The sequence below is a fragment of the Nerophis lumbriciformis genome, linkage group LG15 (genome assembly GCF_033978685.3).
Source record: "Nerophis lumbriciformis linkage group LG15, RoL_Nlum_v2.1, whole genome shotgun sequence".
NCBI lineage: Eukaryota > Metazoa > Chordata > Actinopteri > Syngnathiformes > Syngnathidae > Nerophis > Nerophis lumbriciformis.
The window spans coordinates 42,202,755-42,223,462 of record NC_084562.2 but is presented as its reverse complement, the minus strand read 5'-3'; the positions used below and the strand labels follow the sequence as shown (position 1 = coordinate 42,223,462).

The window sequence follows — 20,708 nt, the reverse complement described above, 5'->3', positions numbered from 1 at the left end:
ATTGTGGTATGTAGTTATACATACCACACATTTAATCTGATTAACAACACTAGCAAATTTGTTGATAAAATGCTAAAAATACCAATATTAAATGATACATGGGTTGTACTTGTATAGCGCTTTTCTACCTTCAAGGTACTCAAAGCGCTTTGACACTACTTCCACATTTACCCATTCACACACACATTCACACACTGATGGCGGGAGCTGCCATGCAAGGCGCTAACCAGCAGCCATCAGGAGCAAGGGTGAAGTGTCTTGCTCAGGACACAACGGACATGACGAGGTTGGTACTAGGTGGGGATTGAACCAGGGACCCTCGGGTTGCGCACTGCCACTCTTCCACTGCGCCACGCCGTATTAACTCTAAGCAACATTTTTTTAGATCTTGATTCTGGACCAGAGTACCAAACACAAGTGTTGACATATCCTAATTGACCTGAGAGGCTTGACAGTCACAAAGTTAGTACACCAACAGTGTACCAACCAATAAGACGTTCGATTGTAGCTGCAAATCACAAGGATATAACTGGTGTAGGGGAATCAAAACATTATTGTGAAACATGGAATTGGTGGTATAAAATGAAAAAGTCATAAACTGCTTATTGTAAACGACACTCTGTATTGTTACTGTTCATAAAGAAGAGTTCATATTCCTTGGGCTCTTAGTGTGTAATAATTTGGTGTGTCTCTTACAGTAATGGCTCAAAAACACACTTGAAGTTAAAAAAACAAACACATTCTGTATTGTCAGTGACAGCCTTGAAAAGCATGAAGTAAAAAAGCTGACAACCTAAGTTGTTGATATTACTAAGACGACTCCCAGAAAGAAGCAAAGCAAAGTCTGGCAGTAGAGCTAGCTTTTTCAAAAAACTGCTGACAATCATTTTGGGAGCTAAAAGACAAACTATAAAGCTTACGCGTCAGTTATTATCTCCTTAGAAAGTACAACACTTTTCAACCAACTTGAGATTAATGTACAATCCTACAGAGTTGTACTTCATTTTTGCACTTTTTATCTTCCTGAATTCAGGACTCACTCATGTTCCCATGTTCATGTGGATATTTGTACTTTCTTTCACCAGGGATCATTCAAAGATGTACCCCAGTAAAGTATCACTACACTTCGTCCATCCTTCCACGAAACTTGTCTGTAAACATCACGAAGACCATACGACAGGATGAGTGGCATGCACTTCGTAAGTAACAACATGTTTCTTCTCGTACTATGGAGTTGTTGAGTTGTCTGTTGATTCATAGAGGTGTTTTTTCCCCATCAACAGTTTATGATTTTGTTTTATTCTAGTTTGTTTTGTAGTTTGGTCGCTGATGATGTGGCCAGTGGTTGATTTGTCTTACTACCGTACACTCATAGATATTGCGAATGGTTGTCTGTCTCTATACTGTGATTGATTGGCTACCAATACAGTTCAGTCTACCTTTTATCCGAAAAACAGCTCCCAGTGACACTGAACAGGATAAGTATTAGAAATGGATGAACAGATGGATAGTTTAGACTTTGAGCACAAACCGAAGAAAGATATACTTCTTTAATGCTTGTTTTACATGTGCCATCATGTACAGTAATTTATCATCGATGACTTTCATTGACAACATTTGACAAATGACAAAACCTTTGAATCCTAATGTTGGGTCTTTCTTGGCAATATGCTTGAAGTTTACTTGTAAAGTCTGTTGAAACCAATGTGGTTCTTGTATTGGAATGCCAGCAGTTTCTAAAAAGGTACTAAAACTGAAAGTGACTGATGGACTTATGAGAAAGAGCATGCAGCTTGAAATCTGTCTTTAAACTGTGGTTGCGTTATTCTTGCTTTCATCATCCATTTTCTTTACCACTTCAATGTTTCCCCCAGACAATTTGTTAGTTAAGGTGGTGTCTCTCCAGGGGGTGGGTGGGTGTAAGGAATGGCGTAACTCGGCCTGTCGCCATCACGTCTCCATCTCATCGCTGCCACCATAGCATGGGGGGGGGGAAATAGACTACAGACTGCGGTGAAGTAGGTCGGCTTCGTCGCGTGAGGAAGCCTACAATTTTTGGTTGTGTTTTCCACTCCATTTGCTGAATGCCGATATACTATATATATCTCGATATTTTTTCCGAAAAATAAAAACAATACACAAAACAGTCCTAGTTACCTGAGATACTAAGTATGTCATTATTATGACTTAGTAAGTCAATATTTTGACTTGCTAATTTACTAAGTCAAACTAATGACAAAATAATCACTTACTAAGTCAAAATAATGATTTTATAAGTCAAATTAATGACTTACTGTAAGTAAGCGTTTGCAATAAGCGTTTCAAAAAAAGAGTTAAAAGTAGGGCCACATGCTGACATATGCTCAACTCATCATGCTTAATTTGTTACAACATTTGGGAAGCCTGTAGTTGATTTTTATTATGTAAATGTTATATTTTTATCAACATGTGATAGCAAGGACCCTGCCATTCAAAACTAGGCTGCTACATTACTAATAATTAATGTAACTATAGCTGAAAAAATAGTACAATAGGAATAGGAGAGACTATTCATCCCTGAACACCATGGAGTTCATGTAGGCTTTATGATGCAGTTACATTATTATATCAACTATCAGAGACAGCTTCAGGAAACTCTTCATTTAACATAATGTCCACAGCTCAATCAACACAGAAAAAGGTAAATAACTTAGTTGTTAACTGTAGGTCAATAATGCTTGTCTTTATCTCAGACAGACAGGGCTTTGCTGTCTGTAACACACACATGCACGCACACACACACCGCACAGTGAACTAACGTTACGCTAAAAGCTAATTAGCCTTCACCTCAAGGACTGCGAGCAAGCTGAGCTGCCGCTTATGTTTCTAGGATGTCAACGGGCTCATAGTGATGTTACTAGTAGTTGACTTGGAAGTGTTTATAATAATTTGGGGAGAGTCCGCTGCATTATGCTCACTCTCTCCTCTCTGCCTGCCTCTGTCGTGAGCACTGACTCCATGCGCTCTGAATACGCACTGCTGATTGGCTGTTACATGTGCTCTGAATACGCACTGCTGATTGGCTGTTACCGCTCTGCGTTTAACCAATCAGATGGTTCTGTAAGTGGGACAATGTTGGGTGCTGCATAGGGATGTCCCGATCCGATATTTGGATCGAATCGGCCGCCGATATTTGCCAAAAAATGCGTATCGGCAAGACATGGAAAAATGCCGATCCAGATCCAGTTTTAAAAAAAACTCTGGTCCGTGTTTTCCAAAGCACTGATTTAAATAATACATTCCACTTTTCTGCTGCTCCCTAATTTCCGTTCCGCATTTTCCAGCACACCTTCAACACATCCACAGGTCTGTGGATTCTCACGCAGTTGCTTTTATCTGCTGGCATTACACGACAGGCTCTTCTCACTCTTTCCTGTGCCTCCCTCTCACAGACAGCAAGCGCACCTTCTTACACACGTCACATACTGTCACGTCATACGTCACATACGTATACGCCCTCTCCCAGCAGATAGGTAGCAGCATGGCTAATGTTAGCTGTGATGCTAGCGCAGCCGTGCGAGCAATGTTCGCTCTAAGGTGCGCGCCTGTGCAATTGCGCACTGCTCAAGCTTTCTCTGAGCACGGCAAATCTATGCCACGCACAAAATAAAAAAATAAGCGCATAACAATTTTCGACACACGGACACGACAGAGAAAACGGTTTTCGTCATCATTCTTCAAATATTGTAACGTCTGTCGAGGCGCTTTGAGGACATGAATTCCATCCATCACTTTACTGAGCAAAACTCTTTATTGTCGGCCATAAACACATCACCAAAACATTGGTAAAAAAAAAAGATATCTAGCAAAAGTGGTCATTTTCTGCAGTAAAAACCAGACCAAAAGCAACTTTGTTATATCAACAGCAGCCGCTCGCTCTTTCTCACTTGCGCCAACACCTGCACATATGTCACTTAGCCAGTGATGCGTTTACAGCCACACAAAAAGTCGGACAACTCCAACACCACACATAAAGTGTCATTCCAGGTTGTTACACTATGATTTACCAATCAAATGTGTGCTTATTCTAGTGTCATTTATTAGGAATCTTAATTTATAAATATTAATCATGAAATATCCATCCATCCATCCATTTTCTACCGCTTAATCCCTTCGGGGTCGCGGGGGGTGCTGGAGCCAACTCAGCTACAATCGGGCAGAAGGCGGGGTACACCCTGGACAAGTCGCCACCTCATCACAGATCATGAAATACTGTTAGTATATTAAATAAATACTAATAAAAATATATTTTTTTAAAACAGGAAGTTGCAGGAATGTACACATGATCCGCTGCTTACATCTCATTGTGCAACATGTGAATGTTTTAATGGGAACTAAATGCAATGTCTGAAAGGAGTACAAATTATTTCCAAAGCAGGACCTCCACCCAGACAAACAATACAAGTACACAGTTCATGAAAAACAATATTTTTTGTTATTGCCTAAACACATATATTAGAAAATAACCTCATGGAAATGACTGCTGTCATTTGATTATAATAATAAGAGAATGTTGTCTGTCTATCTGTGTTGGCCCTGCGATGAGGTGGTGACTTGTCCAGGGTGTACCCCGCCTACCGCCCGAATGCAGCTGAGATAGGCTCCAGCACCCCACTCGACCCCGAAAGGGACAAGCGGTAGAAAATGGATGGATGGATGGAAATTAAACTTGTTATTTAGTCAGGTTTGGGACAGGTGTGCTGCTGGTGTAGCCACAGTGTGCACGTCTGATGTTGCTCACATGGGCTCCACTGAATGCTTGTTTTTGCGCTTGCTCACACACATGAAAAATTAGAGGGAACATTGCGTGCGAGTGGTAATACGAATGAAGGAAGAATTAATTAATTCCCCCAAAAAACAGCGGGGGGGTCCATCGTCTGGCGGTGGTTTGTCTTCAAGTGGGAATATGTCGAACAGACAACCATAATTTGTCAAGTGTGGAGCAAAAACGTTGCTATAAAAAGTAGCATTACTGCTAATATGTAGCATCATTTGAAAAGTCCCATGCTAGAGAATGAAAAGTGTTTGAAACTCCACACATCAACATCTCCATTCGGTGCCACACACCCACACCATCAAAATGCCGAGGTAAACATTTCCAGATCAACACCGTATGAAAAAAATTGTGATTTTTTTAGTTGTGATTTCCTTCTCTGCATGAAAGTTTAAAAGTAGCATATATTAACGCAGTATGAAGAAGAATGTTTTAATGTAGACACTTAGAATCATCATACTGCTGTGATTATATGCATCAAGTGTTCATTCAAGGCTAAGGCAAAATATCGAGATATATATCGTGTATCGCGATATGGCCTTAAAATATTGCGATATTAAAAGAAGGCCATATCGCCCAGCCCTAGTTCAATGATGCCATTTTTGTTTGTCATGTATAATTTTGTCTATTTTGTGTTTATCCTTGAATAAACATGTCAGTTTCTTGTTACCAACCATTGTGTATTATTCAAACTCCCCTAATTCAGCTGGCTAGTTGTTATCAAGAGTACTAAAACCCTTTTCAACATGATTCTGACAACTAAGTAGGCTAAATAACTTTAAACTTTTATACATGCTCGGATAGTGCAAAAACAACATCGGTATCGGATCGGAAGTGCAAAAACCTGGATCGGGACATCCCTAGTGCTGCAGAGACATACTGACAGAGGCAGAACTAAGCGGAGCAGCTTGTTAAGACTTTAGTTTAGGCGGTGGCTCTTTGTCGTTAAGGCAGCCGCCTTAACAACAAAGCGCTGGGGGAAACCCTGCACTTGTCCTCATTCGGGTAATGAGTGAGCTGAAGCCTATCCCAGCTGACTAAAGACAAAGGGGCTGGTCGCTCATCATTCGCAGGACTCATGAGACATTTTCACTAACTTTATACCAATGAGAAGCAGGAGTACCTAAAAAAACCTGCGCAATCACGGAGAAGAACACGCAAACTTGAGAACCAGATCTAATTGTGTGTTTGTGTTGATGTGGAAATTGCTTAGGTGGGTTTAATACTGTATATAATTCTTAGGGCATTGAGTCAATCGCAACTAGACTGTTCAGTTTGTCTTAGAAAACGTTTCACCTCTGACACTAGTAAACTGCATCAGTTCATACTCAAAGACTGCAAACGACAGCTCTAGTCTGAGGGGATTGTTCAGGTTGTCTTAGAAAATGTTTCACCTCTTACACTAGCAGGCTTCATCAGTTCATACTCAAAGACTGCAAAAGACAGCTCTAGTCTGAGGGGATAGTGCAGGGTCCAAAGCATTTGGAACAAACACGCGCTAAATAGCAAACTGAAGATTTGCATGTACTATAAGTGGTTGCGTCGTTAAGATACGAAACCTCTGCCACTTTGGATCCTGCACCATCCCCCCGGACTAGAGCTGCCAATTCTAGTTTTTGAGCATGAACGGATTAAGCCTGCTAGGATAAGAGGTGAAACGTCTTCCAAAACAACCTAAGCAGTCCAGTTCAGATTAATTCAATGTCCAGAGAGTAAAATGACCTGGATGAATGAGAATATTCACAGACACCTTCAATATATAAATATACCATTACTCACTACGTCATTACTCAATAATTGCAAAAAGAACAGACAGCGGAGAAATTCGAACCCGGATCGCTAGGGTCCTAAAGCAGAGGCGATAAACACTACACCACTGTGCAGCCCTGATTTTTTTCCAATATCATTACATTTAAAGATCTGTTAAGGCAGTGTTTTTCAACTTTTTTTGAGGCAAGACACATTTTTTTCTGCCACCAGCAGGAAATGTTAAAAAATGAAACTCCACCAGGTCGTTGTGCCTTATTCTGAGTTTGTTGGTGTTTTCCTGTGTGTAGTGCTTTAGTTCTTGTCTTGTGCTGTTATTTTGGTGGCCCTTCCTGTTTTGTTGGTGTTTTCCTGTAGCAGTTTCATGTCTTCCTCTGCTTTGTGTTAGCAAGCAAGGCCATTTAGGTTGTTGCTATCCTTCTTTGTGTGGACATTGTTGATTGTCATGTCATGTACGGATGTACATTGTGGACGCCGTAAGTTTTTGCTGTCGTCCAGCATTCTGTTTCTGTTTACTTTTGTAGCCAGTTCAGTTTTACTTTCGTTTTGCATAGCCATTGCCTTTTCCTTTCCCTTTCCCTTTTGTTCATTTTTGGTTTAAGCATTACATACCTTTTTACCTGCAGGCTGCTTCCCGCTGTGGTTCGCATATTGAGATCACAACAAACCATCCTCGTCTCACCCGACACATTCCGACTTTTACAAAGCAACTAACTACCTGCTGCCACTTACTGACATGGAGTATTACGTGGTTACCCTGCTGAGTTTTACCCAGGACAGACACTAAGCAACGGCACATTATTTGCAGATTCTAATTATTGATTTTTTGGACCAATTAGGTGAAGTTGCATAATTTTCCTCGGCAGACCAGGCAATATCTCAAGGCACACTAGTGTCCCGTGGCACAGTGGTTGAAAAATACTGTGTTAAGGAACATATAATGACTTGTAATCATATCATCAATAATACTATTGAATAATACATCAGGTATCCTTACAATTTTAGTGATACATTAACAGAAGCCTTGCTTCTTACCGGTTTGTTCTATAATGCACACATTTCGAATTGTGTTTACACATTTTAAAGATCGGTTTAAACACAGCATACAGTACTAAAACGATTGCTAAATCTGCCAAATAACAATTTTTGTTGTTTTTTTGTTTTTTAATCTATTAATAAACTCAATCTTTTTTCCAAAATAAATAAAATTAAATTAAACAAAAATATATAGTACCTCTTCAATTATGTAAATATTACACAATTAAAGGTGTATTTTATATTAAATGTATTTGATTTACATTGTTTTATTCCATTTTAAAATTTTGTTCACACTTTTGATTTAAATGCTTCTTTCTATTGTCACTGTTTGAAGACTAGATTTAAAAAAAAATCTCAGTTCCTTTTAGATTTTAATTACTTTCTCTTTTAACAAATCCACTTTGAATGTTGCTTGGTATTTTTTTTCTATGTGCTTTACACAATAATTTTACAATATTGTACTTTACCAGTTCATCAAATTTCAATTAGTTTAACTGTTTAAATATTGGGTTTGTGGGTTCTGTGTATGCATTTCCACTAATGAGTCTTACATCTCTCGTCTGTAAAAGGAAGATTCTACAGTATTTAAATATGTTTTAAAGGCATGACCCCACACTTTAACATGGTATGTTTGATATGGAACAATCAATGAATTATACAAAGTATACAATATTGTTTTATTTAGCAATTCCTTCATGTTATGTAAAACAGCAATAGTTTTAGATATTTGACCTATGAATAATGTATGTGATTTCCATGACACATTTTCATCAATCATACCACACAAAAACTAAATGTATTTTGTTCTTTGAATCTCAACTACTTCGGCATACTGTTTAATGAGGTATTCACACCTTTCTTACTACTACAAAAAATAATAAACTTAGTTTTACTAGTATTTATGGATAACCTATTGATATCAAACCATCTTTTAATTTTGATGAATTATTTTTCAACCACCTTCAACACATCTTTAATATTGTGTCCTGAATAAAAGAAAGATATGTCATCTGCAAATAAAATACACTCACAGTTTGGAAACCATAGAAATATCATTGGCGTACATACAAAACAGTATGGGTCCAAGGACCGATCCTTGTGGTTCTCTAGAACTAATATTATGTATAGTACAGCAGATATCCTTTTGTTAACTTCTACAAAACTGGTTTTTGTCTTTCAAGTAAGTTATAACCCAATCATGTGCTACTCTTTTTATCCCATACTAATATAATATGTCCAATAATAATTAATAATCAAGTGTATCAAATGAATGAAGATCTACAATAATACTTACAAATATAGTTTGTTTTTATCTACTACAGTTGAAATTCCTTCTGCCAAATCAATTATTGCTGTTGCAGTTGAGTGATTAGAATGGAACCCATTGACTGTTGCCTGAAATACTGTATTATTTGTATTGATACATTTATTTAACCCAGGTGTCACCAACGCGGTGCCCGCGGGCACCAGGTCGCCCGTAAGGACCAGACGAGTCGCCCGCTGGCCTGTTCTAAAAATAGCTCAAATAGCAGCACTTACCAAGGAGCTGCCTCTATTTTTTTAAATTGTATTTATTTACTAGCAAGCTGGTCTCGCTTTGCTCGACATTTTTAATTCTAAGAGAGACAAAACTCAAATAGAATTTGAAAATCCAAGAAAATATTTTAAATACTTGGTCTGCACTTGTTTAAATAAATTCATTTGTTTTTTTACTTTGCTTCTTATAACTTTCAGAAAGACAATTTTAGAGAAAAAATACAACCTTAAAAATGATTTTAGGATTTTTAAACACATATACCTTTTTACCTTTTAAATTCCTTCCTCTTCTTTCCTGACAATTTAAATCAATGTTCAAGTACATTTATTTTTGTTATTGTAAAGAATAGTGCACATTTTTTAATTTAATTCTTCATTTTAGCTTCTGTTTTTTCGACGAAGAATATTTGTGAAATATTTCTTCAAACCTATATGATTCAAATTAAAAAAATGTATTCTGGCAAATCTAGAAAATCTGTAGAATCAAATTGAAATCTTATTTCAAAGTCTTTTGAATTTCTTTTAAAATTTGTGTTCTGGAAAATCTAGAAGAAATAATGATTTGTCTTTGTTAGAAATATAGCTTGGTCCAATTTGTTATATATTCTAACAAAGTGCAGATTGGATTTCAACCTATTTAAAACATGTCATCAAAATTCTAAAATGAATCTTAATCAGGAAAAATTACTAATGATGTTCCATAAATTATTTTTTTCATTTTTTCAAAAAGATTCGAATTAGCTAGTTTTTCTCTTCTTTTTTTTGGTTGAATTTTGAATCGAAATTGAAGATAAACTATGTTTCAAAAGTTAATTTTCATTTTTTTTCCGTGTTTTCTCCTCTTTTAAACCGTTCAGTTAAGTGTTTTTTTCATAATTTATTCTCTACAAAAAACCTTCCGTAAAAGGAAAAAAAATGTATGACGGAATGAGAGACAGAAATACCCATTTTTTATATATATATATAGATTTATTTATTTAGCTATTCTTGTTTAAATCACACCTACATGTAACTTACAAATGACAGGCTTCCCACTAACTGACAAAGAAACAGACAACAGATTTGGTGTCCAGTTCAAAGTGTGACATGATTTATTTAAAAATTTGAGAGTTGACTTTTGTATTTTACATGAGTTATTATTTGTACAAACATGGTGCAAAGTAATTCATGATTTGTTAAAAATGTTTAGTGGCTAGCTAGTTAAAATGGGATATTGTGATTTCACAAGACTGCCTTAGAAGTGATCATTTGAAAATGTTCAATTTGAAAAATGTGCACTTAGAGAAAATATAAAAATAAAGTGTTGCATATTGATATTTATCTGTTTCCATATATATTTATTGTGAGAAATCATTAAGATGATCAGCGTTTCCACAAAGATAAATATCATTAATTATTAATAATAACATGGAGTTAATGGTAAATTGAGCAAATTGGCTATTTCTGGCAATTTATTTAAGTGTGTATGAAACTGGTAGCCCTTTGCATTAATCAGTACCCAAGAAGTAGCCTTTGGTTTCAAAAAGGTTGGTGACCCCTGATTTAACCTTACAACAAACATTTTCTCTAAGATCTTTGGGAATTGTGGACACAGTGATATTGGTCTATAATTGGAGTACTCATGCTTATTTCCTTCTTCGGAAAGTGGTATTATTTTAACAGTTTTCATACGATCTTGGAATTTTCCTTTCATGAATGACAAATTACAGATGTAAATGGTTTAATAACTAAATCTATGATAGTCTTTATGAATGACATGTTCATGCCTACATGGTTGCTGACAAGCATAATTTGAACACCGCTGTACAATTTGCGATATTTCAATCTTGTCCACTTCATCAAAAAAAACATTATCAACATTAATTAATACTGTTTCACCCAATGTATTATCAATTTAACTTTTGGTATTTGTTCAGCCATAGTCGGACCAATGTTTACAACAAATAATTGAGTATATAATTTGTGTCGTATTTGTCATGACCTGACAAAGCAGGTCAAGTCTTGTTTTGGTTTTATTGTGGTGTTTTCTTTGATTTGTGTTTAGTTCTGTTCCCAGCGTTTCTTGCATCTCTGTGTTTACCTTTAGGCTGCTAAGTGCGCTGATTATTGTCACCTGCCTCACCCTAATCAGAGAGCTTTATATACCTGTGTCATCCTGGCTACCCTGTTATGACCTGTTGTTACACGTAATAACATGTATTATCTTTATTAAAATAGTTTAGAATTCTAAGTTGTGCTTTTTCTTTTTTTTAAACCCTGTTAATTATGCCCCATTTATCTTATTTTTTTCTAACAATTGACTATAATATTCCTTTCATGTCTTCGCAAAATCCATATCAGTTTGTTTTTATATTTTATTTTTATTTTTTTTATTTCAGTCGTGACGCTCCTCAACCTTTGCTGTACCACCATATTATTATAGTCATACCTAAAATGTTGTACTGTAATTTGACAGATAGCTGTTGTTTCTTGTCAGTGATATTGTCATTTCTTCTTGCAGATCTAAGAAGAATGACGGCTGGCTTCGTGGGTATGGCCGTGTCCATCATTCTTTTTGGCTGGATCATTGGAGTGCTGGGATGCTGCCAGCAGCATGACCTCATGCAATATGTAGCTGGGCTACTCTTTCTAATGGGAGGTAATGTACAGACAGCCAATATGTTGAACAGCAGAAGACAGGGGTGTCCATATTGTCTCCTGAAGACTTTTCTGTTTTTTTTGTTTTTTTTTGTTGTCCTGTCCAGCTTCTCAGGCAAATCATATAGTTGATGTAGATGCCCATATATATGACATGTACACATATGATGGTAAAAGTGATAGCAAATAAGCAGTTAGCGAAATAAAAAATAATACAGAAATGACAATGAGCATTATTACACTACAAATGGAGCAATACAAATACCAATAGAAATAGCACTATTGATAATGAACAATACCAATAATTTACCTCTATTATCAACAATTCAGTTGTTCAAATGCAACAATACATATACGTAATGATAACTAGAGATATGAAAGAATGCAGAAAAATGGAGGGGAAGAAAGAGAAGCAACCTATATTAACCTTGTAGATTGTTATAGTATCAATGGGTTAAGCTTTGTCAGTGTGCCGTGTGTTAGCCAGACTTTTCTGTTTAAGAAAGCTTTGAACTGTTGATACGTTTAATTCTTAGTATTTTATCAGTTTTTAATGGCTAAGCTTCGATGGTTTTAAACCAAATTTAGAGAAGAAAATGTGTCTGGGGGCCGGTATATCTGATTTTTAGGAACACTAATACAAAACCTCACAATAATGTCTGATTGAATGCTAAAACCGTTATGACAGACCGCCTTAAAAACAGAATTGAATTTTTTAATTTTTTTTACTGAATGAGACACCCGAATGTACATGAAAATAAAGAATGTGGGATTTACAATATTAACTATGAACGATAAAACATTGAATATTGACAACATAGGAACGTCACATCCCCTCTCGATCGACATATTTTACAATCAAGGGAAACGCAAGAAAAATGCAACAAACAGCCAAATATGAACGCGAAGGGTAAAAAAAAAAAAAAACTAAATTCTGATGCATCTGATATATCACTAAGCTTTAGAACTTTGTTGTAAAAATCGTCTTCCGCATCTGTCCCTGACACCGAGGCTGGTCGCTCTGGAAACGCTCCCCACCCACACTGCTTGGTGCCTCGTCTAAGGTGCTGTGACTTAGATTACCATAGTAACTAATTAGGTTACCATAGTAACTAGTGTATCATGCAAAAGCGCAGATTCCAACCATTGAAATACTTTGTATAGTTCAAGACTTACGGTAATTTGAAAACATCACTGCACATCATAATGTAAAGATCTAAAAAAATTATTTGGGAATGTCCGGCAGGCCAGATTGAAAAGCCTAACAGGCCGCAAGCATCCCCGGGCCTTAAATTGCCTATGTTTGTTTTAAACTTTGTTTTTTATTTTAACACTTTGACTTTTATTCAAATGAAAAGTGGGTAACAAATACAATGTATTAAATATTATTTATTATTAGTGTCGGGAGTTGTGGTTTCCTACCAGTTCAGCTGTCCATGAACACATCTTAAAACACCTGCATCTTGTATTCCTCTGAGTATTGAACGATCATTCTGTGATCGTCTTATACTCAAAAGAATACAAAGTGAGCATAGCTTGTAGATTCAATGTGCTCAAGTGAATACCTTAGTTGCTCAGATAGTAATGTATTTATATACGTTTAGATTGGGGTATGTTGTTTCTTAATAGGGAAAGACAGTTTTTTTATTCAGCAAATGCAAAGTCCTTCACCCAAGCAGCTTTAGTACGATGGAATAAAAGTGCAGCAGAAAAAAAGATGGTAGAGAGAAAGTCTAAAGTGACTAACCGGAGACTTTTGTCAAAATATGACAAGTCCTTTCACATACCAATCTCACACGTCCGGCATCAAAATAATAGCGCTACGCTTCACATTTGGTTTAATCATCAAAACAACAACAAAAATCGTTTATCATGCTTTGTCAAAGATGTTTTGTAATGTTATTCTGTGATATTTCTACCTAAATATGTGCTTCGTGGCAGATTGAAATAAGGTGCATTGTAATAGCGGCGGCGATATGACGGTGCTCGACTGTCTTTGAACAAGTCAGCCTTTTATTTATGTTCACAAATATCACTGTGTGAACTCAATAAGCAGAAGCGCTTACACAAAAGCTCCTCAAACACGAGCTGTGTCCCAATTCAGGGTCTGCATCCTTCGGAGGACCCGGCCTACGCAGCCTCAGAAGGCTGGACCTTCGGAGGCACCTCCGGAGGATGCCTCACTCGTTGTTAAATGGGACAGTCTAGCCTGTGGAGTACACTTACATTTGAAAGTGTATTCGCTGGCACTGTCGGTGCCGCCTCTTGTATTTGCCGCCATCGTCAAAAGATCCGGGTTGAACAAAGGCGTCGCAAAGCATCTTGGGATATGGGAGGTGTCGGAGGCAGATATTTACATATATCTGTATTTAAGTGTTACTTCTTTATTTTTTTTAATCATATTACATAACAGCTAGTGTTCTTCTTCCAATTGTGGTCTTTTGGTTGTCTGCAAGTACTGTGTGCTAACCTTGACTTTGGAATGTAAGGACGACAGATACTCCTTTTCCTTATCTGTTCCTGTGCCCAGCTGAGGAGGACAATGGGCATGTGTTTGGGCTGGAAAGAGAGACAAGACAACAAGGGTGGGAGGGAGAGACACTTTATAGAAGAGAAGGTTTCCATATTTTAGATCAGACCATCTTAGCTGCGCGATTGAATGTTCTATGCTGGACTGGTCTCATTCTGTTTCCAAAGCTTTGGAGATAAAATTACAAAATACCTATTCTGTCTCTGGTGGTTCTTCTACTCAGCTGTTCGTGTCACAAAGAGCTTGGGAGCGGCCAGCAACTTGAATTCCCTGGGAGGAACAACTGGTCCAAACGCAACAGAGGCCACGAAGGATAGTCGCGGTGCATCCTCCGAATACAGGGAAAAGGAGGGCGCATTCGTAGGCTGCATTGGGAGGAGCCTTCAAATTTGAATGAATTGGGACAGCCTTTGCGCAGCGTTGTGACGTAAGCGGCCTTCAAAATTGGCCCTTCGAAGGATGCAGACCCTGAATTGGGACACAGCTACTTTCTCTTTCTCGTCTTCTTCTTCGCTCCCACTGAGACTAGGTTTAATACTGTAAGCATGCCTGCTACTGCCATCTGCAGCCCACATCTGGTACTCACTACACAGTATTACTATCTATCCATCCATTTTCTACTGCTTGTCTCCCTCAGGGGCTACGGTATATTATTTTATATCCTGTCCTGATTGATAGTCCAGAATTACAGAATGGTTACCAGGCTGAATATTATGTTTTATTCATAAATACAGAATGTTAAGACATTGTCGTGCAAAGATATGAATAATTTTAACTTGTGCAACATGTAATGTACGGAATATCAGAAGCATTTATTCAGGTAGAAACAAACATCTTGGACAACCAAAGCATGATCGTTGCAATCCAGATTTTGTGTTATGAATGCGTGAAACTGGTATCTAAACATAGTGTTGCTCCTCCTAATGCAAGTGCTTCTACAGGAGGAATACAAATTCTGTATTACTACAAAATACAAAATCTGGCAAGATACCAACGCACTTCAGGTATTTTTTACATTTATCTTTAAAAGGGTGTATGTCCTGTTTTGTTGAGCTGTTTTAAACATTTTTTTAATTAAAGCAACTTATTTGTCCAGTCATGGTGTAAAAACTTGAAAATGATCTGTCTAGGGTACACTTATTAATGATGAAAAATTATATTCATCAGAGGTTTTCACGATTAATTTTGAGTTAACTATGGACAAACTATACACAATTAAATATTTTAAGTGTTTGACGGCCCTAAATGAATTGTAATACCATTATTAATACTGAATAGTAATAATGACCTCTATTATTACAATTGCTATCATTTCAAATGTAACAATTTAACAATGCATTCATTAGACAGATAAATAGATTTGTATTCTATCAACAGTGATGGAGCAAGAACAACAACACTTTCAGCCATTGGTGTGAATGAATAGACACACGTATTTGAGCCGCAAGTTTATTGTGACTGGGGCCAAAGTGTCTTAACATTCCTTTGGTTTGAGAAGGCACAACAATTAAATCAAGAATGCCTACTCGCCAATAATGGTCTTTTATTTATTTTTTCGCTCATATATATATATATATATATATATATGTATATATATGTATATATGTATGTATTTTTATATGTATGTATATGTATATATTTGTATATGTATGTATATGTACAAACCCCGTTTCCATATGAGTTGGGAAATTGTGTTAGATGTAAATATAAACGGAATACAATGATTTGCAAATCCTTTTCAACCCATATTCAAAGGAATGCACTACAAAGACAAGATGTTCAAACTCATAAACTTTATTTTTTTTGCAAATAATAAACTTAGAATTTCATGGCTGCAACAAAGTAATTGGGAAAGGGCATGTTCACCACTGTGTTACATGGCTTTTCCTTTTAACAACACTCAGTAAACGTTTGGGAACTGAGGAGACACATTTTTTAAGCTTCTCAGGTGGAATTCTTTCCCATTCTTGCTTGATGTACAGCTTAAGTTGTTCAACAGTTCGGGGGTCTCCGTTGTGGTTTTTTAGGCTTCATAATGTGCCACACATTTTCAACGGGAGACAGGTCTGGACTACAGGCAGGCCAGTCTAGTACCCGCACTCTTTTACTATGAAGCCACGTTGATGTAACACGTGGCTTGGCATTGTCTTGCTGAAATAAGCAGGGGCGTCCATGGTAACGTTGCTTGGATGGCAACATATGTTGCTCCAAAACCTGTATGTACCTTTCAGCATTAATGGCGCTTTCACAGATGTGTAAGTTACCCATGTCTTGGGCACTAATACACCCCCATACCATCACAGAGGCTGGCTTTTCATCTTTGCGCCTAGAACAATCCGGATGGTTCTTTTCCTCTGGTCCGGAGGACACAACATCCACAGTTTCCAAAAACAATTTGAAATGTGGACTCGTCAGACCACAGAACACTTTTCCACTTTGTATCAGTCCATCTTAGATGAGCTCAGGCCCAGCAAAGCCGACGGCGTTTCTGGGTGTTGTTGATAAACGGTTTTTGCCTCGCATAGGAGAGTTTTAACTTGCATTTACAGATGTAGCGACCAACTGTAGTTACTGACAGTGGGTTTCTGAAGTGTTCCTGAGCCCATGTGGTGATATCCTTTCCACACTGATGTCGCTTGTTGATGCAGTACAGCCTGAGAGATCGAAGGTCATGGGCTTAGCTGCTTACGTGCAGTGATTTCTCTAGATTCTCTGAACCCTTTGATGATATTACGGACCGTAGATGGTGACATCCCTAAATTCCTTGCAATAGCTGGTTGAGAAAGGTTTTTCTTAAACTGTTCAACAATTTGCTCACGCATTTGTTGACAAAGTGGTGACCCTCGCCCCATCCTTGTTTGTGAATGACTGAGCATTTCATGGAATCTACTTTTATACCCAATCATGGCACCCACCTGTTCCCAATTAGCCTGCACACCTGTGGGATGTTCCAAATAAGTGTTTGATGAGCATTCCTCAACTTTATCAGTATTTATTGCCACCTTTCCCAACTTCTTGTCACGTGTTGCTGGCATCAAATTCTAAAGTTAATGATTATTTGCAAAAAAAAAAGAAGTTCAGTTTGAACATCAAATATGTTGTCTTTGTAGCATATTCAACTGAATATCGGTTGAAAATGATTTGCAAATCATTGTATTCCGTTTATATTTACATCTAACACAATTTCCCAACTCATATGGAAACGGGGTTTGTATGTGTATATTTGTATAAGAATATATGTATATGTATACATATATATATATATATATATATATATATATATATATATATATATATATATATATATATATATATATGCATATATGTTTATATGTATATGTGCGTATATACATGTATGTATAAGTGTATATATGTATATATATATATGTATATATGTATATATATGTATGTATGTATGTATATATATACATATATATGTATGTATGTATATATATACATGTATATCCATCCATCCATCCATCTTCTTCCGCTTATCCGAGGTCGGGTCGCGGGGGCAGCTAAGCAGGGAAGCCCAGACTTCCCTCTCCCCAGCCACTTCGTCCAGCTCTTCCTGTGGGACCCCGAGGCGTTCCCAGGCCAGCCGGGAGACATAGTCTTCCCAACGTGTCCTGGGTCTTCCCCGCGGCCTCCTACCGGTGGGACGTGCCCTAAACACCTCCCTAGGGAGGCGTTCGGGTGGCATCCTGACCAGATGCCCGAACCACCTCATCTGGCTCTTCTCGATGTGGAGGAGCAGCGGCTTTACTTTGAGCTCCTCCCGGATGGCAGAGCTTCTCACCCTATCTCTAAGGGAGAGCCCCGCCACCCGGCGGAGGAAACTCATTTCGGCCGCTTGTACCCGTGATCTTGTCCTTTCGGTCATGACCCAAAGCTCATGACCATAGGTGAGGATGGGAACGTAGATCGACCGGTAAATTGAGAGCTTTGCCTTCCGGCTCAACTCCTTCTTCACCACAACGGATCGATACAGCGTCCGCATTACTGAAGACGCCGCACCGATCCGCCTGTCGATCTCACGATCCACTCTTCCCCCACTCGTGAACAAGACTCCGAGGTACTTGAACTCCTCCACTTCATGTATGTATATATATATATATATATATATATATATATATATATATATATATATATATATATACATATGTGTATGTATGTATGTATGTATATATATATATATATATATATATATATATATATGTATATATATACATATATATATATATATATATATATATATATATATATATATATATATATATATATATATATATATATATATATATATTTCAATGCGTTTTCTTTATATTTTCATAACTATTTACATTGTAGATTGTCACTGAAGGCATCAAAACTATGAAACTATGAATGAACAGATGTTGAGTTATGTACTAAACAAAAAAAAGGGGAAATAACTGAAAACATGTTTTGCATTCTAGTTTCTTCGAAATAGCCACCCTTTGCTCTGATTACTGCTTTGCACACTCTTGGCATTCTCTCGATGAGCTTCAAGAGGTAGTCACATGAAATGGTTTTCACTTCACAGGTGTGCCTTATCAGGGTTGATTACAGGAATTTCTTTCTTTATCAATGGGGTTGGGACCATCAGTTGTGTTGTGAATGAGAAGGTGTGTCCAATCTTTTGGCCTGTACTGTATATGTGTGTGTGTATATTCTGTATATATATATATATATATATATATATATATATATATATATATATATACTCGCACACTAACATGCAAAAAACAGAAATGATGCAATGCTGCATGCATCCGTAGCCAAAGAAGGGGCCTTGTAGACATTTTGATAATAATATTGATAGTTAAATGTAATACATTTAGAATATGTAATAATAATATCCAAAATAGAACTAATATACAATACAATAATCAAAGATGTATAAATAATCGATTAATAATCGAATCGTAGCCCCTGAATAGTAATCGAATCATGAGGTGCTTAATAATTCCCAACTCTATCGGCAATCCTATTATTGGATTTAGGAAACTGAGAAAAGTTATGTGATGCAGGAAAAGAAAGTGCAATAATTGTGTTATTTTAACAACAACAAACTGAGTCCTGTCTCTTGTTCCCACACAGGAACATGCTGCATCATCTCGTTATGCACATGCGTGGCCGGCATCAACTTCGAGTTGTCCCGCTACCCTCGCTACATGTACGGCCTCCCCGAGGACATTAGCCATGGCTATGGCTGGTCCATGTTTTGTGCCTGGGGCGGCCTCGGCCTTACGTTGCTCGCCGGCTTCCTCTGCACCTTAGCCCCATCTTTGAGCACGCCGGCTCGCACGACGACCCACAAGCCGAGGCAAGAAAACGGAACCGTGTGACACTAAGCGCACACATCACACAGACTACACTTTTCAAAACCTTAATGTTCAAATCGGAAACTCTTTTTTTTGGTCTGGTCACCACCTCACCCCGTCCTCGACATCGCCGTCCCTCTCAGTGTTTCATTGTGCCTGAGTCCTGACAGCACACAGTTTTGGAGCAAAGAACCGAGAGACTTTCACACACATGATTTTGAACCCCCCCCCCGCCCTCCTCCAAAAAAAAGGACAACTGGAAGTGTCCAACCTTACGTCTGACAGGCCAATGGCTTGTAATAGCACAAATGTTTGGTGTTTTCGTCTTTGACTTGCCGACTTTATGGCAATCTGAAGGTGACTGTTTTACTATGGTGCTCTCATACACACTCCTAAAGGCACACGCACGCTCATTTTCTCCTGATGAGGGAAATTCTACAAAAAAACAACAACATCATGACAAGGAGTGACCATTGTTTACTGTCGGTGTAGCGCCAAGATCGCATCGGATACCTGTATTCTCTCTGCTGGGTGTGCAAAAATCGCATCAAATCATTTGCTTATGGACAGAATTGTTCTAAATGTACAAATGTGTCTACAAGTAGGTCCCGCTTCATTTGATTTTGAATAAGGTTGTTTGTATCTGTTAGTGTTGAGGCAATGGTGCCTGGCAGTATGGAGGTGCAGCCTCAGCAGGATGGTCCTGGAGATTTGTGCTTGAGGGATAAATCAGTAATGCGGACGCTGTATCGGTGCGTTGTGGTGAAGAAGGAGCTGAGCCGGAAGGCAAAGCTCTCAATTTACCGGTCGATCTACGTTCCCATCCTCACCTATGGTCATGAGCTTTGGGTTATGACCAAAAGGACAAGATCACGGGTACAAGCGGCCGAAATGAGTTTCCTCCGCCGGGTGGCGGGCTCTCCCTTAGAGATAGGGTGAGAAGCTCTGCCATCCGGGGGGAACTCAAAGTAAAGCCGCTGCTCCTACACATCGAGAGGAGCCAGATGAGGTGGTTCGGGCATCTGGTCAGGATGCCACCCCA

The 20,708-nt window shown here is 37.9% G+C and overlaps 1 protein-coding gene across 1 annotated transcript in view; it reads left to right on the top strand.

Moving 5' to 3' along the window:
* Positions 1-20,671, top strand: part of LOC133616133 (transmembrane protein 178B-like) — a 41,269-nt gene extending 20,598 nt beyond the window's left edge. Inside the window, exons 2-4 of the mRNA XM_061975249.2 lie at positions 1,086-1,199; positions 11,655-11,792; positions 19,443-20,671. Of these exons, the coding sequence (XP_061831233.1) occupies positions 1,086-1,199; positions 11,655-11,792; positions 19,443-19,690 (500 nt within the window). The 3' untranslated portion in view covers positions 19,691-20,671. The remainder of the gene's footprint in view (positions 1-1,085; positions 1,200-11,654; positions 11,793-19,442) is intronic.
* The last annotated feature ends 37 nt before the right edge of the window (positions 20,672-20,708 follow it).